At 45.8% G+C, this 25,193-nt stretch overlaps 9 protein-coding genes across 9 annotated transcripts; 5 read left to right on the forward strand and 4 right to left on the reverse strand.

Moving 5' to 3' along the window:
• Window positions 1-20: 20 nt before the first annotated feature.
• PENARI_c080G09309 (uncharacterized protein) lies at window positions 21-507 on the reverse strand (the record flags this gene model as incomplete). The annotated part of the gene is made up of 2 exons (XM_022637694.1): window positions 21-217; window positions 303-507. Coding segments are annotated over 2 exons (402 nt in total), but the record flags the coding sequence as incomplete, so codon positions are not given.
• A 688-nt stretch (window positions 508-1,195) lies between these two features.
• PENARI_c080G12364 (class I SAM-dependent methyltransferase) lies at window positions 1,196-2,791 on the forward strand (the record flags this gene model as incomplete). The annotated part of the gene is made up of 11 exons (XM_022637697.1): window positions 1,196-1,213; window positions 1,263-1,321; window positions 1,377-1,433; window positions 1,485-1,514; window positions 1,564-1,605; window positions 1,676-1,751; window positions 1,806-1,846; window positions 1,895-1,920; window positions 1,973-2,159; window positions 2,227-2,655; window positions 2,710-2,791. 11 exons carry the CDS (start codon window positions 1,196-1,198, stop codon window positions 2,789-2,791), a joined length of 1,047 nt encoding a protein of 348 aa, XP_022482451.1.
• Window positions 2,792-3,643: 852 nt separating this feature from the next.
• Window positions 3,644-7,668, reverse strand: PENARI_c080G05268 (uncharacterized protein; the record flags this gene model as incomplete). Its single annotated transcript, XM_022637691.1, has 4 exons — window positions 3,644-3,660; window positions 3,779-4,235; window positions 4,340-5,084; window positions 7,550-7,668. 4 exons carry the CDS (start codon window positions 7,666-7,668, stop codon window positions 3,644-3,646), a joined length of 1,338 nt encoding a protein of 445 aa, XP_022482447.1.
• A 244-nt stretch (window positions 7,669-7,912) lies between these two features.
• On the forward strand, window positions 7,913-9,074 carry PENARI_c080G05847 (uncharacterized protein; the record flags this gene model as incomplete). The annotated part of the gene is made up of 2 exons (XM_022637692.1): window positions 7,913-8,040; window positions 8,264-9,074. 2 exons carry the CDS (start codon window positions 7,913-7,915, stop codon window positions 9,072-9,074), a joined length of 939 nt encoding a protein of 312 aa, XP_022482448.1.
• A 2,790-nt stretch (window positions 9,075-11,864) lies between these two features.
• Window positions 11,865-12,401, forward strand: PENARI_c080G01840 (uncharacterized protein; the record flags this gene model as incomplete). The annotated part of the gene is made up of 2 exons (XM_022637690.1): window positions 11,865-11,978; window positions 12,027-12,401. The coding sequence occupies 2 exons, from the start codon at window positions 11,865-11,867 to the stop codon at window positions 12,399-12,401; spliced, it is 489 nt and encodes a 162-aa protein (XP_022482450.1).
• Window positions 12,402-14,070: 1,669 nt separating this feature from the next.
• Window positions 14,071-14,952, reverse strand: PENARI_c080G10706 (MBL fold metallo-hydrolase; the record flags this gene model as incomplete). The annotated part of the gene is made up of 1 exon (XM_022637696.1): window positions 14,071-14,952. One exon carries the CDS (start codon window positions 14,950-14,952, stop codon window positions 14,071-14,073), a length of 882 nt encoding a protein of 293 aa, XP_022482455.1.
• A 1,377-nt stretch (window positions 14,953-16,329) lies between these two features.
• Window positions 16,330-16,797, reverse strand: PENARI_c080G01159 (tautomerase family protein; the record flags this gene model as incomplete). The annotated part of the gene is made up of 2 exons (XM_022637689.1): window positions 16,330-16,336; window positions 16,421-16,797. 2 exons carry the CDS (start codon window positions 16,795-16,797, stop codon window positions 16,330-16,332), a joined length of 384 nt encoding a protein of 127 aa, XP_022482452.1.
• An 847-nt stretch (window positions 16,798-17,644) lies between these two features.
• Window positions 17,645-18,761, forward strand: PENARI_c080G07284 (alpha/beta hydrolase; the record flags this gene model as incomplete). Its single annotated transcript, XM_022637693.1, has 2 exons — window positions 17,645-18,054; window positions 18,509-18,761. The coding sequence occupies 2 exons, from the start codon at window positions 17,645-17,647 to the stop codon at window positions 18,759-18,761; spliced, it is 663 nt and encodes a 220-aa protein (XP_022482453.1).
• Window positions 18,762-23,879: 5,118 nt separating this feature from the next.
• Window positions 23,880-25,016, forward strand: PENARI_c080G09532 (uncharacterized protein; the record flags this gene model as incomplete). Its single annotated transcript, XM_022637695.1, has 3 exons — window positions 23,880-24,206; window positions 24,260-24,793; window positions 24,855-25,016. Coding segments are annotated over 3 exons (1,023 nt in total), but the record flags the coding sequence as incomplete, so codon positions are not given.
• Between the last annotated feature and the right edge of the window lie 177 nt (window positions 25,017-25,193).

Raw genomic sequence — 25,193 nt, forward strand, 5'->3', positions numbered from 1 at the left:
GTACGAGGCAGCTATCATACCCCTGGAGCCATCTGCTTCCTCCGCTGCTCGTGTTTCGTGTTATCCGTCTGACTGAAGACATTGTCCCTCCGGTACTCGATTCGTGCGGCTTTGTAGTACCAATTGGAGCGTTTGTAGCCAGGCTTGTTGTTTACGTGCATCCAAACTTCGGGAGAAGACGTGACCAGCACTTGAGGCGCGACACGGGCGATCGGACCTGGCTCAAGTCGAAGATGTTAGCTATAATATATGCGGCTCCCCGGATGCAAAGCATAAGAGATGTCTAGGAAAATCCCTCGCACCATGTTTCTTGTTGACTTCTGCGTACCACTCGTGGCAATTGCCTCGAAGCATCGCCATGCTATGAGGCCAGTTCGAAATGCCGGTCCCCGAGGGCCCCCGGAACTGCATCAACTTAGCATATGTCGTGATAATCCTGAAGACATAGAGGCTCAAGAGGCAGCAGAAGAGCGTCACAGCCTGACCTGATAAGTCGGCTACCGCCATAGCGGAAGAAACAACCGGGAAGAATTGGGAGAGTGGCCTTTGGGGGAGTCCGCGGGCCCTGCTATATACTACGGCCACCATTGGATATGGGAAACGCGTGACGACTTTTGACTTCACGGACATGGAGCTGGTTACATTAATGCAGCGGTTGCTATTCGTGGCCTTCTCCCGCGTGCGTGAGATCCACTTTCTAGTGCTGACTAGCGTGTAGAGAGAGCAGCTCCACAGCCGGGCCATTTGAGATGGGAAAAATAATAATACTCGCGCGTATGATGGGTTCTCTGGGCGGCGGTCTGATCCCTCAGTGGCCTCGGGGATCTTTCAGTGGCTAGGTGCACAGATTTGCGCTTTGCTAGCCCCTCTTCCCATGATTCCGGGACACCCCGCAGCCCGATCGGCAAGGCTTTAAGCCGCGCTGAAGTGCAATGACTTCTATCAAACCATGGCAGATCGCGTTGGGCTCTGGGTCTGTTGGAATGGTCAACAGTTGGCCAATCGCTAGTAGCCCCCGCCTTCCCCGCCTGGTACTTTTTTCTTTTTTCTTTGTTACTAGTATAGGCGTGAGTTGGTCACGCTCCGCCCCAACATCCCACTTTCCCCCGCCTCCATTTTTTGCCCAGCCGTTTTCTCAAATTGCTCCGACGTCAATAGTTTCACCCAAGTCTTTGGGAAATCATCGACTGAAGATATGGAGAAAATCGCAGTGGTAAGTAGTGTTTGATGTTCTGATGCGGTCATTCTCATGTCTCGACTAGGACCCAGACTTCTACTCTATAGCTACTGGTTTTGGCACAGATCCGCAGGACTTTCAGTCGTGAGTGCAACTACAGCATACCTTCTATCGTATTCTCACTCTAGTACGTCTTCAGAGAGACCACCTCTATTGCGTCCTCGATCGCGAGGGGACGATTAGAAAACGGCCGAAGGTCAGTCTAGTCCAGCCTAAGGTCGTTTCCTGGTTTTAACCTAAGAAGTAGATACCAGGCCACTAAAGAAGATGATTACTGGTTAGTTACGAAGCATTGATTTGTATATACATGGAGTAACCATATCCAGGGGACCTTCTGACGAGCAGCAATTCGAGGCGTTTGAGATCGGGTAAATCGCATCTCATCCTCATATTTTTTATGTCTCACTAATAGAAGGTCTGTGATTATGATGAACTCAGCCATATGGTGTTTCTTGTTCTAGATTTCAACCAGCCGAATCCTCTTTTTCGCGCCCCTATCGGCGATTCGCCCAAGGTGAAGTTCCCGAGGCGACACTCACTTGAACGTCCCGTTAACATCACAATGTAGCATATTCTGGACATCGGAACTGGTCAAGGAAGTTGGGCAATGTAATCCGATGAGCAATACGTTTCGAGAAAACCATTAACGAGCCTTAGTGATGTTGCCGACCGCTATCCGTCAGGTACTAGATTTCCCGAGACGACTCCTTCTGTTCTTGGGCTGACGCTGGCTAGCTACCGTCCGCGGCGTGGATATTTTTCCCCCGCCAGTGTCATGGATGCCCCCAAATTGCGTGTTCGAAGTGGATGATGTGCTCCGCGAGTGGACATGGAGAGACTCGTTTGACTTTATCCATATACGCCTCCTGTATGGCGCCTTCCCTCCTGAGGGATGGGACCAGTTATACAAACAGGCTTACGAGTGAGTTTCATCCTTATTACTCGGTCTCGTGTCATCAAACGCTCATATCTGTTTACTCTCGGTATAGCGCCCTCGAACCCGGTGGCTGGATCGAGCAGATGGAATTTGACGTGCGGGTCTCTAGCGATGACGGTACCCTGAAAAAAGAACACCAGCTATGGGAGTGGGGACCAATGTTTATTAGGTGCGCCGAGAGAGCTGGACGGTCGCTCAACATCCACGAAACCATGCGCAGCGCAATTGAGAAGACCGGATTCGTGGAACTGCACGAGGAAAAGTACAAGATCCCCTTAGGACCTTGGCCTAAGGATAAGTTACTGAAGGAGGTCGGACACCTCCAAGATGCCCACTGGAACGCCGCTCTAGAAGGTTGGGCGATGTGGCTTCTCACCCACTTCGGGGAGCCGGAGCCGTGGACGAAGGAGGAGGTGCAGGTGTTCCTAGCTAAAGTGCGCATAGAGCTGAAGGACCCACACATTCATGCCTATAATCCTGCGTTCGTTTTCTTTCAAATCGTGCTGCTGAATTGTTTGATGCTAATAATGTTCAGGCACCGCGTGTGGGCAAGAAATCCTACCATGGATGAATTGGAAGCGAAGGAGGTAACTTTCAAAGCCGAGACATCACCGTAAAGCTTCTTTGAATCTTCTTACGCTGGATTTCGAAAACAGATTACCCCCAGACACACAGGCTGTCTTTCCCAGCGCCCCGCTTGGATGACGCTAATCTGTATACGGCTAGCGATAGTTCTCTACAGGGGGCGTCTGTTAGCGTGATTGGTTATGGGGCACAGCGATCTGGACCTTAGCACCACTACTGGGTCTTCGGGAAAGGAGGCGTGTGTGTTTAGGGGTAATCTGTTTCGAAATCATCTGTAAGCTTCCCCCGTGCTTCCCGAGGCGTTTGGAGAACCAGTGTCAGCAATTAGCATGAGACGTAATAAACGACACCCCTGTTTTTACCTAAAGGTCTATCAATTTTGAGCAAATGCAGGCCCATCTTCAGGAAAGCGAATTTATCATATTGAAACGGGTCCGGATGACTCGGATTGAGTTACTGTATGGCTGGGAAAATCTTGAATGACGAGCATATGAGAAGACCACAACATTATTTTAGCTCTACGTGACGATCTGAACGTGGATAGGAGAAGGATAGGAAGCTCTACACTGTTTCTGCATACATATATATATAAATATATATCTCTCTCTTCGGGCAGGATTTCAGCCAGGAACGGCTATATGCATGTACACCTCTATGTTAACTACTTATACATATCATCTAACAGCATTAAGATCCTCAACGTCTCCCCTTCATTGAAAATCGTTGTACTCCAAGCACGTCCCTTCCTGTATTGAATAGTCTCTCAACTGAAACTTCAGAGGCTGGAATTGCTAGGTAATCCCTGGCAGCGGCAGCCATCCGAGGGTATTCCTTCTTATGAACCTTCCACCAATCACACAGCCAGTTTTGATCCTCCATATCACTTACTTCAGCCCGAGCACTATCAAAATACCGATCAATATCAGAAAATCGAGGGTTTTCTTGAGGCTGTAGTCTTTGTAACATCCGGCTACCCGCTTTTTGCTTCTTATGACTAGGCTCACATAGCTCCGTCGTACCAAGTGGTTCGGTAGTCCCAGGATATTTGCGGTGAAGATAATCACGGAGAGTTTGAAGAATGGCCCTCCCAGCAGTCTCTTCACTAAACTCATTTAGGAGGAGAGCTCCTTTCACACGAGGATCCAAGACTAGTGCAGTGTAGTATAGATCAGAGGCATCCATGAAAGTATAGTACTTGATATACTTCTTGATACTCCCACCAACAGCACTTGCAATATTCTCTGCAAGATCTGCAAAATCTTCCTTGCGCTCAGCTACATCATGAAGTAAATCGTGGTGCTCGTAGTATATTGGTAGAACGAGACTGATCTGTGGCCTTTTCTCCGAGACAAACAATGTAAACTCATTGAATTTTGAGAGAACATTGTGGATATGGGAAAGCCGTATCCAGTCTTCCGGTGAGAAGGAAAGGAAGCTAGTCTCATAATAGATAAACGTCTCTAGCTGTCGCTTTGACTATAGAGGGTATTAGTATTAAGCATACGTATATATAGAACGAAGGACCTTGCCTTTAAAGCATCCCCTAACATGCGAAAGGTTGAATTCCACCTTGTATCGACATCATACTCGATGAAGTTATTTGATAAGTTCATCCGATTGCAAGCATCGTTCCATGATTGCCGTCGCTGTAGACTCCGTTGAATCCAGAGAGCTTGGATTCGAAGCTTTGCAAGAGGTTCAATAATTTGGAATTCAAATGACTGGTGTTCCGCATTATCAATGTTATTATAGATAGAAGCAGCTTCTTCTGTATTTCCCGACTTCAGAGCCAGTAGAATATCCTCCACAATGAGATTGATGATATAAGCCAAGCATCTTATATAACTATCCAAACCACGGAATAAGGAATTGGTCCCAGATGAATTTTTTAGGTTATCGCATAGTTGTATCGCCATCCGCTCATTATTACTAGCATTATCAGTAATCGAGAGCAGCTTACGCTCAAGATTCAGTTCAACAAGTAGAGCTTGAATAGCTGCGGCCAAGTACTCTCCACTAGGGGGACCATAGAGCTCTTTGAATTCAAGGACTTTCTCTCGATAGTCAAAGTCTTCTGTAAGCCAATGGCCAATGACACCCAGGATTGGGATATGGTTCTTGCTGGTCCATACATCAAGGGATAGAGCGATTGTTTGGCATGTAGTCGCAAGCTCTTCTTTCAACTTAGCACGTTGTAAGTTGAAGTCTTCTAGAAGAGGCTCTCGAAGTGTATTTCGAGAGGTAAATGGAAGTGAAATTCCTGGTATATCCTTGAACAATTGTTGCAAGTCTGGTGATTCAATAACTGTGAATGCTTGTTTGCTGCTAATAATCCAACGAAGAAGATTTTCTCAAGAAGTTGTTGAGCTGTAATCTTTCCCTTCTTACCCTAGAAAAGTCTGCCTGCTAGTCCTAATTTGGTTAATTTCGGATGATATGTGATAGTCTGCCGATAATTATCGTATCGACGGATATTCGCGATACGATATTTGCAACTCAAAAGCCTTGCCGATAATTATCGGATATCGTATCGACAACTTGAAAGCCTTGCCGATATTTATCGGCAGCGATAAGATAGCCGATAATATCGGCAATTTCGAATATTCGCAACAGCCCTAATAGTTTCCTTGGCTCCGGAAACTCCGGATTTTGTACCCAGGAAAGCTTATTTTCAAGTATGATCACGCTGTGTGGCTTGGAAAGCGAAGCGATCTGATGCGACCACAGGTTGTTGGAGCACCTGTTTTGATGGTATTGTTCTGTCATCCTGATGCGCACTACCCATGCATTAGGGTTAGACCTGTATTTATATTACTGGATTGTGGCCCACACAACTCCACAACAATCAAACCAATGTACACATGCTACAAGAACGATGAAAGTTGATTTGCCCAGTAGTTAGTGGCTCAATCTTCGATTGGATAACACGCTTAGTGATTTGATTGGCTAGCATCGTGGCAGGTGCCCCACCCATGCGGGTTATCGCATCATCCATCAAACCTAGTGAGCATTCCAGCCCCAGAGAGATTTAGTGGCGGACTCCTATGTCTATTACAAGATTAGTTTTTCAAAGGTGCTGATTCAAGATTTAATTAACCACAGTATGTTATTATACCCGATTGTCTCCGTCTTCACACACTCGGTTGGAGTTGATGCCACGTTCTTCCTCTTGTCACTACCTCCAAGGGATATGAATCTATAACGCAGCATCGAAGGAATATTGTTGTTCTTGGGACGAGGATGAATACCCTCCCGGTTGCTGCAGCCTTTAGTGGGCTCGCTGTTTTTTTTGTCGTATTGCGGCTTTGCACTCGGTACATGTTAATCCGCAGTGTTGGCAATGATGACTATATGGTTTGCTTATCTCTGGTTTGCCTTCCCTCGGCCACTAAGCTTGCAGAGTGCTAAGTAAGCAAACCCTATGTAGTTTTTCGCTATCGCTGCGTTATTAATGCTCGTATTTGGTAAGTGCAAGTTGGATTTCCTTCCCACACAAGTACAACCAAGTACAACGACTGATAACCATAAATCAGAGGTACATTACGGTCTTGGAAAGCCGCAAGAGATTCTTCATCCAAATAAGACAGAAAAACAATTCTTGGTACGTTTGGACACAACATGCTACGTTGTCAGACCAATCACTGGCGTAGCCTGCGCAAATAGACATGCTAAGTTGCGATATAGTTTTTGTGGTTGAGTATCCCATTATACAACTTGTCATTGACATTCACCAAAGCCTCAATTCTTCTTCTATACATTCGGATCTTTCCGCTGCCTCGATTTATTCTTATGTCGCGTATCGCGCTAGGCGTCATAAGCACATATGGACTTTGGTGTGTGCTCAGCTCCATCCTGAACTGTATCCCGGTAAATGCATTCTGGGACACCTCAATTCAAGGTCGCTGCATAAAAAGGGAATTTTTATGGTTTTTTAATGCAGGTATAAATATCGTTACCGACCTAGGCATCCTGGTAATGCCTATTCCCGTTTTGTCTCACCTGCAACTTTCTTGGAAGCGAAAGTTTGGCCTCATGTTAATCTTCGCTGCAGGCGGTTTGTATGTTTATTATGTATCCTCAACCTTATCGTGTACTAATCAGGAAGATAGCGCCTGCATTACAAGCATAATCCGCCTCAAGGCAGTGGCCATAGCAACCAATTCCACTGATTTGACAAGTCAGTCATCACGAGACGACCCACTATAGAGACTAATCGCCTTTTTCAGGATCCCTAGCTCCGATTGCAACTTGGTCTTACGTGGAGATGAACATGGGAATCATCTGCTCTTGTCTCCCGCCGTTGCATCCGTTATTCAGACGTACACTTCCATGGCTTCTTTCTCCGAGTTGCCGATGCTGCGGCAGTAACGATCCGATGGATCCTGAATGAGCTGCGCTGTAACGGGTACTGCTGGACAGGGAACGAAAATTAGAAGTACGATTACACAGAACTATCTCAAGGGCAGGTTTTTGCGGGATATCGAAACTTGCCAGAGTTGACCCTACCTCGTCAAGGGCTTGGCAAGTTCAACTCTGTTGGAATTCAGAGGGAACATGTTATTTCTTGAGGGAAACCAGGAGGCTAGATGTACAACACGAAGTTGATCTCCGGTCAACTTAGTTCTTCGTATAGACTGTCTACTTCGGGTTCTATTCCCGATGGCGAGGTTTTGTTCCTGATCTACTTCAGCCTCACATCACATCAGTCGCTGCAGATGCGTCGAGAATATGCTAGCTTGGACTGGCCATGACCCGCATGGACTTGAAACCGGACCGCACATAGGACATACTTCATCTTGTTGATTTTTGGCCGGCTCCATTCAAATGACCCTTCGGTGACCAAGTGGACCTCACTGCGGAGATTCTCGAGAGCCTCATGTGGCACAGGAGGAAAGAATGCCCATGACATTAGACATACTGTCATATCCGTTCCAGCAAGCAGTACACGGGGGAATTGATATCTTACTAGAACCGGGTCATGTAACCCCTTGTAAAGGTCGAGAGTAAAGGCGTGCTTCACCAATGCTGCTTCTTCGAACATTCAGCAACATGATATCAAGCCGAAGGGTTTGAGAGGAATTCCATCGAGCAGGGCCCTTCGTCCGCTTAGAGGTCAGTCTTGACCAGCTGTCAGATGTAATTTGCGGGACTCAATGGTCAAAGTTCGGCGCTGTGCCGTGTGCAGATTGGATCGCAGGGGCGTCGTTGGGCCATTCAGTGGGGATGTGAGAGGCTGGGGTATTTGGCTATACCGCTGGCTACCTTCGCAAGTTAAGGCTCTGTATGTCGGGGGGTACAAACCCGAGGGGCCCAGATATAGCAAAAATACGTGTAAATCAAAGAAAGGGGGGTGTGTATTGAGGAGTTGCAGATCTCAGCAAGCCACACTTGTATTTGACGAGTCAATACAATGCCAATATCCATTTTCCTGACAAAAGGCTATAGGCTAATAACTCGTAGCACAAGTCAAAGTGCGGCAAATAAACGTATATTTTCCTTTAGAGGCTTTTATCCCAATATTATAAATCTACCTCCGAAGGCGATTTGCTTATACAGAGATTGAATAACTGCGGACTCGGTCCTGGTGGGAAACATGAGCTGCCTGAACGACTCAGACTTCCATCACTTTCCAAGCCTGCCTGTGGAGATACGCCTGATGGTCTGGGAATATACCTGGCCAATGCTCGAGTCATCGAAGCCGTATCCTTCGAGGTCTTTGACGATGATGAGTACGAAGAGTTCACGATATTACGCCCGGCGGGTTCCGTATCTAAGTTTTTGAACCACCGATTTGAGTGGAGGATTCTGGACAGCAAGCCGCTGGAAACCTGTCCTCATCCTGTGGCCCTAGGCGTGTGCCATGAGTCTCGACAGCACACGCTGAAGCATTTCCTGGCCATGGAACATTCTAAATCGGATGCGGGCTCGTTCTTCTTTCGTCCACTCCATGATTTGCTTTGGTTTAGTCTTGACTTCACTGACGAAAAGGAGCGCCTACAAGACTTAGTTCATTTTTATGGCGACCAACTCCTCTGTTTCCAAGTTGTCCTTGTTTGTGAAGATGATTGGATCACTGATACTCCAGATGGGTATATGTCAAATTATCTTTCCCCAATGGGACCATTGAAGGGGATCCATATTGTCTACGATGAGCTTGATGACAACGGTGAATTGGTAGAGCCAAAGGCAGAAGATTTATCTGTACGTGCTCAAGAGTTGAAGGATGAATATGAGGACTTGATAGGGGACATGCATGACGGAAATGGAAAGGCGAAACGTATTCGATACCCGAACCGTTGTGGGAAATATTACTAGTTAGTGTTGAATCTTGATCACTGGAAGACGCATTTTTTATGCAGCTGGTGGTGTTGCAAATAAAGCCGCACCACCAGATTCAATTCCCGTGGCTTCTACGGAGCATCAATTTGATTTCCAATCATCTGATTGAAGGCCTTTTTTTCCCAAAAACATGTAACATTTCCAGTGATCTCGTGCTAGGTCTTGCTAGTTGTCTGTTCATAAATTTGCCCGGGTTACTCAACACTATGCTGAGGTTGACTCAAAGTGGATTAAACACGACCTGCTCGGTCAAATGTTAGCCTCTTACGTCGTTTTGCACTTTTTTCCCCTGCTTCTGCTAACTCTTACTCAGAGCGGTCCCTCCGTGTTTATTTATTTACCCGGATTTGGTCACTTCGGCTGAGTATCTGGCACAGAGAAGCTAAACATTTAGAATGCCACACCAACATTGTAATCTGACTAACTAAGATTGTCTTGGGCGAACATTAGTTGAAACGAAGATGACCTTGAACAAACATTATCTTGAGTGAACGTAATCCAAACACACATTATCTCGAACGAAGATTATCCTAAACGAACAGTATCTTGAACGAACAGATCTTGAACGAACGGTATCTTGAATGAACAGTAATTTGAACGAAGATTATCCTAAACGGACACCCTCCTGAACGAACATTACCTTATACAGCATAATTTATTTTACTTATGCTGGAAGTTACTGTAACCAATAGCAGATTGTTAAGATTTGCCAGAATCGTTCAATCCCTCTGAAGCCGAAACAGAAGCAAAAACATTGCCTGTTTCATGTTCCTTTACAGCCATTCCCCCATTGCCGATGTCAGTCGATATCATTGAAGTTTGCCGCCCTCCCTCATCCCCTGCACTTCAGATTATCCACTTTCATTTTGGCCGCGGAAACATTCAATCTAACCTCTCAAAGTAACCCTATTCGTTTCGAAACTGCACCCAGAAGCTTACTCTTCAAAATGAAGCTTCCACAATCTCCCACTAGAGAAGAGTGCTTCAGATGCTGGGGAAGGATATCTTTCCACTTGACCAGAACATAGGTCGGCCGTGTAAGAAGGGGCTGAGTGAAGGTGGCTGGGTGTGGTGGCCCATCCGTTACTCTCGGGTGAACGCCCAAAGTGAATAGCCCGCCTCAAAGCTTAGAAAAATAAACAATAACACGGAAGAAATTGCTACTTTAATCAAAAGAACAGTTCAATATGGCTGGAAAGTGGAAAGTAGAATATTGCGGACAGAAAATGCTGGGAGCAGTTAATTAGATGTTTGGTAACCAAATTACATAAAAGAATGTGGTTATTCGACTGGTAGTTACCCTAGTCAATTAGTTTCTAGGTGAACAATTATTATCTGGCCTGACAACTTACATATTTGGTCATGCTCGATAGCATGGGGCAGTTGATGTGCAAAACTACACACAACTTCTGAATAATCCGGTTGAACGGCGTGTTCATTTCGTCGAACCTAGCACTCCACTCTCCCTGCTCTCACATGATTGCCTCTTTTGTTATCATCGACCCTGAGCCGGTTGATGTATCCTTAGTAGTAAGTTCAAATAGCCATTAAACGCTGTCAACACTTTCCCAGCTTCGCATCTCCGTACTCAACGAACCGAATTTCATCCAAAAATGTTACATAATCTTGCTCGGACAGGTGACGACACCACTGTAATCGACAAATCTCCTAATTGTTTCTAGTAACTAGACAAAATTTAGATGAACTACAGTGTTCTCACTGACTCTCATTCAGAGTTGTGCGTTTTGAGTATTCGCTGAAGGCACCGATGAGAAAGGCAGAAAAGTACCACGTTTTGTCTTTATCATTTGCCAAAGGTGAAAAAATGCACTTGTTCCGAACAAAAGCATTACAATAGTGGCCCCAGCTTTGGAAGGAGCATAAGGAAAATAGCCTGAAGACCCCATGTCGCTGAAGTATGCTCACCGAGATGCCAAAGTTTATGCGGTATCGAGTTCCTCATTTGTTAGCGATCTGTAATTTGCAAATTGTACCAGTTGGTTTTGAACATCGAATGAGTTTTTGACCATAGAACTACATGAGATGTGCACTGAGCCGACTTGGCTTGACGCCCAAAGATACTTGAGTGGAACATAGCACAATTCATCTCCAAGACTCAAACTCGATTATTCGGTAAGTATACACTCATTCGGTATCCGCACGCCAGTCGCATGGAGAGACATGTTTTACGTAACGGTTTCGTAGGTAAGCACTGGTCAGTGTCCCAAAGTCAGGTAATTTCAAGCCCCAGGAGCACCGAAAAAATTGACTCGCCCTTAGAACGATCGTTTGTGTGGGAACGAAATTGAACTCAAAGTCAGGACATTTTTTGTCTGTGTCTCGAGCATCTATGAATGAAAATTGATGGCAATTTTAACAGGACCATTGAGAGCTTTTCTTTCCTAAAGAATACTTTAATTCCGGGAAATAGCAATCAAACAGAGGGTTATAGGAAATATTGGCACGAGCCTATTTCGAGTCTCGTTTCGGGCGGAGAATCAAGAAGGGCTACTACTATTGTGCTATAGTTGTAGATTCGAAGGCCGTTCATATTGATTGGCATATCGATTCAAAACTAGAGGTACATATGCAAGAGAGATCATCCCAGCGAAACCGCAAGTTTCGCGTCATCATAACTGAATCGGTCTCAAAATAGATGGCTCCGACAATAAGAGTATGAGACAATCCAAAATCTATATAATAGTCGCGTAATATAAATATCACCAGACCGAAACAGCAAAGTCGCGAAGCCTTTGTCTGGCATCGATGGCTGCCTCCATTTCCGAGCAAGATACTACTAACGGTGAGGCCAGCCCCGGATCACCTGAACAAGCCAAATCCATTATCAACGATGTTCATATAAGTGCAGACAGATGCCTCGTAAGTATATTCAAAATCCTTTTGAATGTAGACTGATTTGTATATTAGAGCTCGGAGGTAGGCGAAGCATTTCAGGCTTGCTTGACTCCGTCAGAACCACAAACGCAAAACCTCCAATGCTCACAGCACTTCAGCCGGACCTCCTCTATGGAAATAGTAGAACTATACTCGGTGCTTTGGGATTGCTACACGACGGAGAAAGCTGAGCTTCACAGACTTCAGCAGGAGGTTAAGATCCTTCGTTCTGCCAACGCTCAGCTATGCCTTAGGTTGCAGATTGCAGAACAAGAGTCATACAACCAAAGGGCATTTTTAGCATACTTTGAGCAGCGTTTTGCAAATCTTCAGAAAAACCTCAAGAATTTCCTTCAATATAAAGAGAATGATGAATCTGAGGTCAATGCCGAAGCAATTTGCCATTGAAGTCCATGGTTGGCAGAAGCTGAGCGTGAAGACACTGCGAGCACCAACTCCCCGGTGTGATTCAGTGGCAATGAGAACGGACTGGCACCTTGGACCTTTGACTAGAATTTTTGTTCCCCCAGCGAGGCAAATGACCGTACAGTTCCTTCGAGCCCATAATTGCTTTGGCTGTGTATCCTGTCTAAAGGGCATTCGACAGTTTGCAAATGCTAGGGATTGCGTTGTTGTAATTATGTGCCATCTCAGCTCTGTCTTTAATCAATCACTGTAATTTGAGTATTCAAGTATCCTCTTGCGTTTAAAAGGCATCGTCGTGGAACAAACGAGAACTTCCGAGCACTAGCTGGGATACTGGGTTGAACTAGCTCTGAAGGGAGCTCTATAGTATCTCATCAAGAGCCACGCAGCTTGAGTAGCTTGACATGTATGGTGTCGCTTGGACGCGATGCAAGGTTTCACCGAAGAGTTCACGGTTCCCTTTGTGGTGCCTGTTTCGTAACAGCCTTTGCTACAGGAAAGTTGGGGCAGCCATCCAGAAAGTGCAAGATCCTAGTCAGAGGGGCGTCCAGGCGACAGAGATAAACTCCATTAAAGGCTGCCAATCGAGACTACACATCAGTCCCACCGTCACTCATTCATTAGCTTCAATTGGCAAGGAAATCCTCAACAACTGTCCCTGGGATTATTAACCTTGAAGGCTCGAAATGAAGGCCGTTGAATAGTATTCCCCACTACAAACGACACTGATTCTAGAATTGGAGTACACGTGATAGACCGGTATCTGACCGTAGGGTGGAAAACAACTGACTTCAGCGAAACTTGGCGGGTGTAAATGTAATCATGAGTTGGTGACCAGGCTGTGAGTGAGCTTCCAACATTTTTCATTGTGCTTCCGCCTTCACCCATGCGGCTGTAGTCGCTGCTGCTGTTTGAAACCTTATACCGCGTGGCTATGAGTGATCATGTGCTCAATGATTCTATTGGTTCCGAGGGTGTTGAAGCGAATTCCACTCCCTGCTTCAACTGCTTTACTGTGGCGATGAAAAGGGCCAACCAGATCGGGTGAGATGGCACCTGCAAAGGTGGTGGAAAACACGGATCCATGAGCTGAGCAACACACAAAGAAAGATGCTCAGAAATCACAAGCTCCAGAAGATCCTCATACTAGGTATATCTGCCTCGTAGCTACGGCTAAGCGTGTACATACAGCACATTCCTACTAAGGTTTTATTAGTACTTCTTAGGCGTCTTCAATATTACTCATCTGCGATGCAGGCTGTCACCCATTCAATATCCTATCCCTTTGCGCTTTCGAAGATAGCGTACTCACCGTCTGTTGAATTACGCCGATATTTGTAAGGTAGTTGGCAGATTCGGAAAGTAACGCACTGCGTCTCAATGATATAGACTCTTCAACAAAGCTAATAAACTTTCCAATCACCTCATCCTATCGGGCATCTACGGTACGAGCCATCAAATATACATCGGGTATCATACACGCCTACATGCCCTCAAGAATCCAATGCAATCAACAATTCAATGGTTTCTCAGGGATAATCCTCCGGGTAAAGACGAACCGTGCGCCAAAAAAAAAGAAAAGGACCAGTCATCTCCCTTCGATAGATCTAACTTTCGATAGATCTAACGCTCTTCCCCAACTTGATGTCTCTCAGGTGGCTGAGGGAACTTCGCCAGACACATAGGCTCCAGTACAGCCCCAGCCTAAGACCATAGGATTAAACCTGTTAGGGTACTTCGCAAGCATAGCAGAGTACAAATCAGTTACAGTTTGAGGCTTCTCTTCCAACAGACCGATGAAGTCTCGAATGTATTTCTTTGTTGCCTCCAGATGCCATATGCCATCCATTTCATCCGCGTTTCGATGACCAGGCACCACGTAAATTGGATTAAGCGCCTCAACTTTCTCAACTGCTCTGATCCATTCTTCTCGCTTCTCTGGAGTGTTCGCTTCGAAAAGCATCTGGTGGACATCGCCATATACAACGTCTCCACAGACAGCCAGTCTCAGGTCTGGAACCCACAGGATTGTTGAGTCAAATGTGTCGGAATGCCCACACTCAATTGCCTCGAAAGTCCATCGGTTTTCCAGCAAGAATTTATTGTCTTTTGGGAGCGCTTCCGGTAGCTGGTGTTGAGTATAAAGTTGATCTCCCGGGAAAAACGCAAGCCATGTCAAGGAGAATACCGGTTCGGAGATCTGCTGCTCGATGTGACGGACAGTTGCTTCAGTTGCCACTGCCTTAGCCTCTGGAAAGTGCTGCAGCAACAAAGGGAGGCCTAGGAAGTGGTCCGCATGGCCGTGCGTGATATAGATATAAGAGAGCCTTCGTCCCGGTGCAGTCTTCTCGACCCACTTGATCAATTCTTTGTTCTGATTGATTGTGATCCCAGTATCAACAAGAACAGCTTCATTCTCCGAGTAAATCAAAGTGCAGGTTTCGGGAGACCATGTGGTATTCTGCCGATGTGACACATGGTCAACACAAGGGACTGGCGGCACGGTATGAACAGACACTCTTAAACCAGACATGTTCATGGAAGTAGTCAATTTGAGGAGCAAAATATAGAAACAAAAAGAATAAACTTGATGAGCCTTGCCATGCGACAAGAGGAAGCAGCAGTTGCATTTTATGTTATAGCTCTTTTTGTGTTAGACCTTCACTCCCCGATCCAACCTCGGCCTCGGACTTGATCACTCATCAAGAGAAATATGTGCCTGCATAGGCAAGTTGAGGTGGCGTAATTCCCCGCCGAGTCGTTCCCCGACCGAACCGGACACCCCTCATTTTTGATTATCTCAACAACCCGCAGGATCCACCACACATGGCGGAAGTTTCGGAACCGTGAGTCGATCACTCTTATAGCATGTGTATGGTAGTTGTATTATTGGTAGAGTTATGCGGGTCACGACCCAGTAACGTAGATACAGGTCTGACCCTAATGCATGAGTAGTGCATATCAAGGTTACGGGACAATACCATCACTACACGGGATTCAGCAATCACTAATCTCTCCGTCACGCTAGTCAAAAGCAAAGAATAGTCCGAAATGAGGATCTCGATACTATATGTACGGGTTCCTTGACAGTCTTTCTTGTTGATTGAATGAGGTCAAGTCATATATTGTTCCGCATGAAATTCAATGAGCTTCCCAAGTATTTTAGTGACTGGAGCTGATATAGTAAATCTGTAATCGTTTTGGCTCCTCATGTTATTAGTTGTTGTTGACGTGGCAATATCACGGGATGTAATTACCGAAATCAAAGGTGCTCCTTAACGTTACAGCATACCTAAATATAATATTTACGCTGAGGACCTTTCAATTATACCTATCTGAGCAATAGCTTTGGAGTACAACTTAGTGTGCCTTGATTAAGAACAGGTTAAAAGGGAGTACACTGAAGAGAAATGGTAGGAGGGGCCACGAGAATCCCATGGAACATTGCGTAGCAAACTACAACACTAGCCAGATTCCCTGCATTACTGTAGAAATAAAAAGTCCGTGTTTCCACTTGATTTATTTCATGGGTGTTTATTATGCTGCGGCGAAGGACCTACAATCGTGACGAAATCAAAACGGGTATCAGAGGAATGCTGAACGCCTAGAACAACATATCGGAGTTTCTACACAATCAGGCTACAAATCTTATGGGACTGGGCCGTTCAGCGAGTAGCTATACGACATATATTGAGTTCAAAATTGTAATTGAGGTTGGTTCTGGGAATTGTCCATGGAATTTATCAACCACTGTGACTTGTACTGCTCAACAGCAGCTTGCGTCACAACAAACAGTGGAATATTCAACAACCGAAAGTAAAGAGTGTAATGGGCAACATATCAGACCGCCATTATGAAAGAGCTTGACAAGTGATCCATCGCGGGCAATTTCTCTTCCACATGTCGAAACTCACGTCCTAGGCTGACCCGAGCACTAAGCGCCTTCCCAAACGACCGGCTTGTTTTCCTTCGCCCAAATCCTCTCCGCATCACTTCCAAACGGAGGAGGAACTATTCCATTGACGCGCCATAGCCTTCTTTCAGTCTCATCGACGTGAAATTCCCAGTCATAACCTCTATCGGCAATATGAGGCTTCAAGGCGTTTTCAATCGCGTCACATGTATACTTGTAAACATGGTCCTCATTGTCGAGCCGAACAGCAATGTGTTCGGCAATAATTCGAATAAACGGGATGTCCATTTTCCTTTCAGCGCCAACCCAGATATCTCCAGGTGAGAGCTTAATAAAGTTGATGACCACGTAGAATGCAGGAAGACCGATTCCGGTGTATATTTTTGTGATGTCTTCGGTCAAAGCTTTCTTAGAACCGGTGTCCTCGAAAGTGCCGGTGGGGTGAAAAACGAGCCAAAAGGGCATGTTAAGTATTTGGTTATAAGCCAGAAGGAATGATAGTACCTTCCAGGTAGAGAATGAAGCAGAATAAGAATAGGATGTCAAACGCTGAACAAATATCTAAAACTATTACTACGCCCTTAAGTATCATAAATGTAGCCGAGTTCATCCCAACAAAAAGTTTATTACCGCGCCTTACCTAAAGAGGTCTGTTAATCGACTCTTCTCCGTAAGCCCGAAGGCATGCCCTCACACATGGCTAATCTTCTCGGCTTTCCATCATAAAAAGAATTTCGATCATGTTAGTCACTGACTTCCCGGATACCAATAGATACCGCTCCGGTAAGGTGTCGTCACAATTCAGTTTATAGAGAGGTATTATTAACTGCGGTAAACTGACAGCTGACTATTACTAAATCTTCACTAGTTCGTCAGTGAAGCTGTTTAGGATGTGGGCCCGACTGTCTCATATAGCAATTTTGACAAAAGCAGACTGGAAAAGTATGCTTGCGTGCATCCAACTGTAGTTGAAGATTTTCGCGTCCATTGACTTACTTGCTGCTTACGATACATAGTTGAGTATTACAATACCTAGAGAAATAGTTGATTGGAGGTGGAGTTGTCGGTAGGATCAGTAATCAGATTAATGTCCCAGTTAGGTAGATACCCGAGGCACAGATACATTCGCCAGGATTTCTAATCACCTTTTGATATGACGTAGAAGCAGCGCTAGAGTACTATTCCTTGTTCCGTTCTTCGACGTCCACCCTTCCGAGATCCACCAAACCTATAAAGCGATATTTCCACCTTCTTACGTACCTGTATGCGGACAGGTACAAAGAAAAAGTGACAAAAAAAAAGTATCTTCATAATGCCTTGTCGAGATGTTGAATTCAAAACCTCTGACCAGCTTACTCTTCGAGGTTGGTTTTTCACTCCCAGCTCCTTCAGTGGAAAGCTACCTTGTCTGGTCATGGCGCACGGATTTGCAGCCCATAAAGAATACAGTCTAGCTAATTTTGCGGAATATTTTACATCGAACTTGCCTGTCGCTGTACTTGTTTACGATCATCGTTGCCTCGGCGCTAGTGATGGCGAACCAAGGCGGGAAATCATCCCATTTTTACAAATAAGCGATTATTCTGAGGCTATTACGTTTGCACAACTCCAGCCAGAGATTGACGCCGGGAATATTGCTATCTGGGGCAGTTCATACAGTGGAGGTCACGTTCTCACTGTTGGCGCTGTCGATCGTCGAGTTAAAGCTGTTATTAGTCAGGTGTAAGTCTTTCTGCTCTTATATATATTGGCCTAATAGGGTCTGGTTCTGTCTAACTTCCGCTCATACACAAGTAGACCATTGACCAGTGGATGGGACACCTTCCATCGCATACACAGGGCAGACCTGATTCCAAGACTGAACACTTTATTTGAAGATGGTCAGTTTCCAATTTTTTTGAAAGTATGAAATGTGAATGGGAAAGATTTAATCCTGCTAACGAGCTCAAAATCTGGAATATAGATCGCCTTGCTCGTGCCAGAGGGGAAGAGCCGTCACGGGTGCCTGTCGTAGATAAGGATCCTCAAGCATTTTCTGTCCTTCCTTCAGAAGACAGCTATACCAGCTACAGCTCAGCAATACCATTCGGATGGAAGAACGACGTGACACTAAAGAGGTATCCGTTCCTATCGTTTACTAAATGACTTGTGCGATACTTGGTCTGACAACATACAGCCTCGAGGCCTTCCGAGCATATGAACCTTCGGCCTTTGTTGAGCGTATCTGTCCTACTCCGCTGTTAATGGTGGTGATGGACAATGATGTTGTCACGCCTACCGACCTTGCACTTGGTGCCTTCGCACGAGCAAAAGAGCCAAAGCAATTACACATGCTCCCAGGTGGACATTTTGACCCATATGACGGGCACCTCTTCGATGAAAATGCTCCGGTACAGGTCAAGTTTCTGAAAGATCATCTTCTGAAGTAGGAGGTGGGTAAAATACGTTGATTCATTCCTCGCTTTCCGTCGTCAGTCTGGTTATTCGATGAAGTTGTAGCAATATTCACTCCTACATTTTAAAATCTGGCAGAATTGATTCTATTTAAAACCAGTTTTCAGTATTTGGCATATCGCGGGTCCTCAACTCCGCTGTTTACTGGCACACATCATAGTGCTTGATCACTTGACGAACAGAGCCGAGGGGTCGATATTGCGAAATTTTGTGTATGTCGCACGTAAGCCGTGGTCTCGCTTTCTCCATAATAACTTGGAAGTTTGCGAGATGCAACGCGTGGAGCTTCCAACGCCTGCGCAAATGTGTAACATCGGTCTTGCCTACCGCTCCGCACGAATTTTCGGACTGTTCGAAGTTCGCGAATTTCGGCGAATCGAATCGAATTCAAACTGTTTAGTATCACGGTGGCTGAACCTTATGGCAAGATTAGGAATAGAGATATATATGAGGCATCCCGCCCCTGTAAAGGATAACTCCTTAAGTCAATGAGAATCAATCAGACAATCACATACTTCAACACCAAGTATAGTAGCCACATCTTTCCACAATGAACGTAAGCATGGGGCTGGAGTGAGCCTCAAGAACCTGGCAGGTCACTTTCCTGCGTTCAAATATATTACATAAGTGACGAGGGTTTAGTTAACGTTATTTAGCTATAGCTCTGAGTACCTCTGCCTACGAGTATTTAACCACTGAGTTGTCCTGCTTGTCGAATTTCTTTCTTCACTTCCACACCCGAAACACGCCACTGCTTGTTCTGCTATGTTATAATTCCTGCTAATTTTTCGAATATCCGTTGCGTGATTTATGGATCGATACGCTCTTACTCTCTATGCTATGACCGTCGAGTCACCTTTCCCGCCCGACCTGGCTTTATACGCTATTTCGAATATAAGTTAACTTCTCGAGAATCGAGTACATACGACCACAGGGTGTGGAGAACAGGGCTTCCCGTCCGCTCAGCCGTACTTAAGCCACACGCCGGCAGGTTAGTAGTATGGTGGGTGATCACATGCGAATCTCTGCTGTTGTATGTGTCCGCATTCACCAAATTTCTTTTTTTTTTTTTTTTGATTCGTTAGGAAAGTCCCTCTTGCCGCCCTACTCTTCAGCCCCTTCAGCCCATGAATGCCCTGAACACCACTATTCTACACCTGAATATCCTGCATGCCCCTAAACCGCTGACGTGTCCTTCCCCTCCCATGCTAACTTTTTCTCAGGCGTGTTATTTTGATCATAATTCTCTGGTACTAGTTTCTACTGGTTGGTATATGTCCTCCTTGGATTCAAATGACAATAGGAAAGAAAAAGAAGAAGGGCCGCCTAGGAGAATCAAACTAGTTATTGAATATAATCTCGCTAGAGGTCACCCACCCTAGCACTAACTCACCGGCGAGTGGGTTAGTAGTTCGGTGGGTGTCGCACGGCTTTGAAACATTGAATTCTTGCCATTTACTCCTAGTCACGCCTAAGCTTTGTTGATTGGTGACTTTATTAGGCAACGGTGAATACCTCCATCACCCACTGGAAAAACGGCTAATAGTTGGAGCACTCAAAGCACCTAAGCTTCTTCCCGAGGTAACGACTATTGCTTAAACTACTGTACTTTTTTTCTATATAGGAAAGATCGAAATCTAGTTTCGCCTAACGATACTTCGATTGTCCGTCTCGCCTCTATATCCCTCTATATCCCTCTCTTCACCTCTCTCAGCCCCCGATTTACGGCCTGCCTATTCTTAAACACTGAATCACCTAGAGCTTAGCATTTTGAAAAACTAGCAAGATGGCAGAGAAATTGGACTGGTATAAACTTGTGGTGCTCGGAGATGGGGTTAGCGATAAAGCCGCATTGACGCGTCGAGTGAGTCCCGGCTGGGCAGAATCGTAGTGTCTAACACCATCTGTAGTTTGCTGAACACAATTTCGTTGAGACCTACCTATCTGACTATGGAAGATTCATTCCGTAAGCAAGTCAAAATCTATGGACAGTCGCGTATACTCGAGGTACTTAATCTTGCGGGCCTGGAAGAATACACAGCACTGATAGATCGATGGATAAAGGTTAGGGATGGCTTCGTTTTGGTATATAGCGTTAAGTTGCGCTCGCCATTCGCCTATATACTAAAACTTCCACCGGCACATCCGGTGGCTCAAGGAGACTATATCATCGGGGTCGCCAAATCACCAAGGATTATCATATAGCACGATATCGAACGATTTGTGGTCTTTCGGACCATCTCCGGTAACTCTTATCGCTAATATGTGTGATCGAGTCACTAAGCGGAAGGTTGCCTCGTAAGAAGGTCTTGCCCTTACTAAGGAGCTTAGCTACGGCTTTATGGAATTCTCTATTAACATAATATCGAGGAGGGTGTTCTACGACGTGGTGCGGCAGCTGAGGCGACAGCACGGAAATGAGTTGTAAGATACTCATTAGATGTACTATAATAATTCACGGGTTTTTCTAGTGCTGAATATATTAAATGCAACCTGTGGACTCCCGTCTGTGATTGTACTCAATACACACGTTCATACAATAGAGCTGAGGGAAAGTTGCAGACCATGGATGGGGTCTATATCAACCACCGACCGGCTTCCCCGACAAGCCAACTGTTATCTTACAAGTGGCATATTCAGAACCAGCGAAGAAGCTGGAATCTGACGTGAAGTCTTGGCTAAATCCCGGGGAAGGGGGCGCCAATGTGACACTGACGCTTCAGATAGACCCAACAAAGCCTGTAACTATCCTAAACCACTGGCAAAGACCTGAGAGCGCGTCACAAGACATTCTATGCAATCGAGAGGGATTGAGAACATACAGATAATTATCCTGAAAAGTGATGACGAACATGTCAAAGTCAGCTGTGATCCTCTGGTGATCCCATTCGACTTGAATTTTCGACGGAAACCAATTGGTGGATAGGAGAGGGATCTTGAAACACGTTATAACGATAGCGGTCAATATATGGAGGCCTCAAGGCTTTTTAAATTGAACTATGTATCTTCTATGCTTTGGGATTTGTCAATTCAATCAGTCTAAAAAGTGTGGCAGTGCTCTTAATAAGATAGGGTTCTCCAAACAATGTTGTGCGGCAACTTTCTCCGCCATGTTGGGCGTCCTATATTAAGATTTGGTTGGCTGTTGGCTTGCCTCCTTTGTCGATCACCTCGACGATCGTGGCTGTATTTGGCTTTAGCACATAGCCCCCTCTCAGTTCCACTTTACCTTGGCCATGCTCGTTTATAAATCACTCGCCTCGTATTGTCGGACGATCTTAGCGCCTATGCTAAGCCACATGGCGACATGACAGACACGTTATTCATATAAAAAGTGGTCAAGGCCCTCTATCGTTTTTGCAGGATCTATTACGTTGACCTCACGCCTCCAACTTGGTTCCAGTATGCCCACCGCTGCGAATTCTCAGGATCCGGTCAAGCAAGGATCCTGCTGGAATTGGTATATTTCCGCTGTCTGGCACTTTGAATATGCTTTCTTTCCAATTGTAGCTTTCGCATTGTTTTTCACATTGCTCTATTACTCGGGGTGCTTTTTGGCGGACGTGGAAAACACCCCGAAGATTCTCAACCCTCCATACAGCCCCTATATCTGGTCTGGAAGCTTTCTGCCAGTTTTAGCGGTACGCCTTTTTCATTCCATCTGATCTAAATTAGATATATTGAGGGCGTACTAGTTGCTGATATACATTGTTCTAGGGATCCCTTTTCTTGTTTTGGACCGTGGCCTCTTTTATTCCACAATGGATTGTGGGATACAAAAAGACCTGGTGGCTTGTTGTTTTCATCGTGCGCCTGATCGATCTTATCCCGCTCGTCTTGTCTATCGTCTTAAAATCTCGATATCTACCCCGGCCTCTAACATCATGCAAAAATGAATATGAGTGGGCAGACTCTAATGATGTTCCCGCCGGCACACCGACCATGTATGAATTACTGCCTGACCCCAGGAAGAGGTGGACGGTATGTGAAGTTGTTTCGTTTCTCTGGTTTTATGAGATGGTACTGGTGTGAGTCCTTCACCCTGACCCTTCCCTTCTTAACTAGCAGGCATATGATTGCTGACTTGTTTCTCGTCAATTGTAAAGTGGACTATTGGTGCTGGGGTTGATTTCTGCAGCTTACCAGCTTATTTCGTATAGGCCAGTTCATCTAAGCTGGACAGAAGCCCGCCGCCAAAGGAAAATAGTTCTTATCAATACTCCTTATTCGCCGATCTACAGATCCCGTCTTTAAGGGGGTGAGAATTCGCAGATACGACAACACGGGTTGTTGCAGATAAGGCACCAATCCCTCAACGAATAGAACGGGTTGGAAGGACCGTACATAAATTTATCTCGTTTTTCTCTTCAAGAATCAGTTTATGTATTGATCTGATCTACTGATGCACTAAATGATACGAATAGAATTCGGACAGGGTTTATAGGATAATCTCGAGGATCGGTGATTATTCCCTCGATTTCCATTGAGCAGTCTTCTTTGGGTATTTCTTAGAGATCAGCGCTCCACTGACACTGGAGATTGTTGCATGTGTGCCAAATGTCCAACGGTAACACCGCAATCTTACCGAGGTGACCACGACCTCAGACGTGCTGTTGTATGTATTTGATTTTGTTTTTGGCCCTTTCTTTCGTTTGATAATTGATTATAGAATTTTATTTTATATATGTTGGCGACTATTTACTTTCACCTTCTGTGTTCTCCAAAACCCGATTATTCACGTCTCTATTTCTATTTCTCGGTGCTTCGTTTCAGGGTCGATGCGCGCAACGCGCGCGTCTTCCAGTTATTTACGCCTGTACTGGAATACTGCCAAGAAAGGGGTTCAGGGGTAGTGCAACCGTAACGGGTATAGCGTGTTTCGGGACAGGGTTCGAGAAAGAATCTCTGTGTGCAAGTGGTGAAAGTAATTTCGATCCATACTGTATAGATTGGAATACGGTAGGCCTTCGAGACGAGAGACGGAAGACGGAGAGACAAGAGAGATCGGCCCCCTGCCCAGACGTTGCGGTTGATATTATCTTCGATATAAAACTGTTGCGGTTGTGTACCGAGCGGGAGCTAACCCCGGACCGATGGCGGACCCACCCGCGGGAGGGCCCGAACCCCCTCCCACAAACACCCAAGAAACTCACGCCAGCTTCTCAGTTGAGGACTTCCAGCCTCGAGTATCGATCGACGCAGGCCAAACCATAGGGAAAAGAACGAGAAATGGCGAAGCTTATACACCTACCGAGGGCACAGGCCGGATTACCACCAGAGAGGTGTGGAAGCTCATCGACAACCTCAAGGATATCATCCATCGCCAAACCACGCTCATCGAATCCACCAAAGCCGACCTAGAGGAGGTCAAACACGACCAGAACGTCCTTCGAGAACAGAATGACAGGCTTCATGAAGAAGTCAGGGCCCTAAGAGCACAAATCGAAGCCAGCCCACAACCAAACCCTCCTAGAACATGGGCACACAGAGATCATTGGTGGACCCGAGAGACAATGGGAATAGCGAAGGGAACGCTTTCGGGCGATACCTCTCCACCGAGTCTGCTAACACCTATATCCGTTCAGCGCTGTTAAGCGCACCTTCGACTCAAGATGCCGAAGTGGCCGGCATTGGTACCACTAAAACGGGATACTTAATTCGCTTCAAAGACTCAGGGTCGGCCGAAGCAGCCCGCAACAACACTGAATGGTTGAATGAGCTAGGAAACAACACAAAGCTGGTCAAGCCGCGGTTCGGCATCGTCGTACACCGCACCCCGACAGAGAACTTCGACCTAGAGAATGCGAACTCTCAAGCCATTCAAAGAATTATGGAAGAAAACGACCTAGCCGACAAAGGCTTCCAAATCGAAGAGTTGGCATGGCTTAAGCGGAAAGATAAAGTTCTGGGGAAGTTTGCGTCGCTTGGTATCTGGTTTGACTCTGCAGAAGGAGCCGAATACATCCTCAACAATGGTCTTCTTGTTGGACAAAGATATATCGGTAGCGTGGAACGCCGCGAAATCAAGAAAAAGAGGTGCTTCCGATGCCAACGTTTCGGTCACTTAGCATGGTCGTGCAAGGAAACACCACGCTGTGGACATTGTGCAGGTCAACACGAGCGGCAACGATGCCCCCCAGGGATCAGGGCTAGATGCCTGGATTGTAGCGGCGAACACCCAACTGGTGACCGACAGTGTGCTACACCCGCAACTTCCAACCCCCATCAATGTTAGAAACGAACCTGCGCATACTACAGTTGAACATCATGAAGTCGGGACCTAGGATGGAAGCACTCATCAACGACCACCAAACCCAAAACTTGGATGTACTTCTGATCCAAGAACCCTCGATCACCACCTACCAAACACATGTCAACCACAGCGCCTGGCGGCTATACCGACCAAC

This window comes from Penicillium arizonense, assembly GCF_001773325.1.
Source record: "Penicillium arizonense strain CBS 141311 chromosome Unknown PENARI_contig080, whole genome shotgun sequence".
NCBI classification, from domain to species: Eukaryota; Fungi; Ascomycota; class Eurotiomycetes; order Eurotiales; family Aspergillaceae; genus Penicillium; species Penicillium arizonense.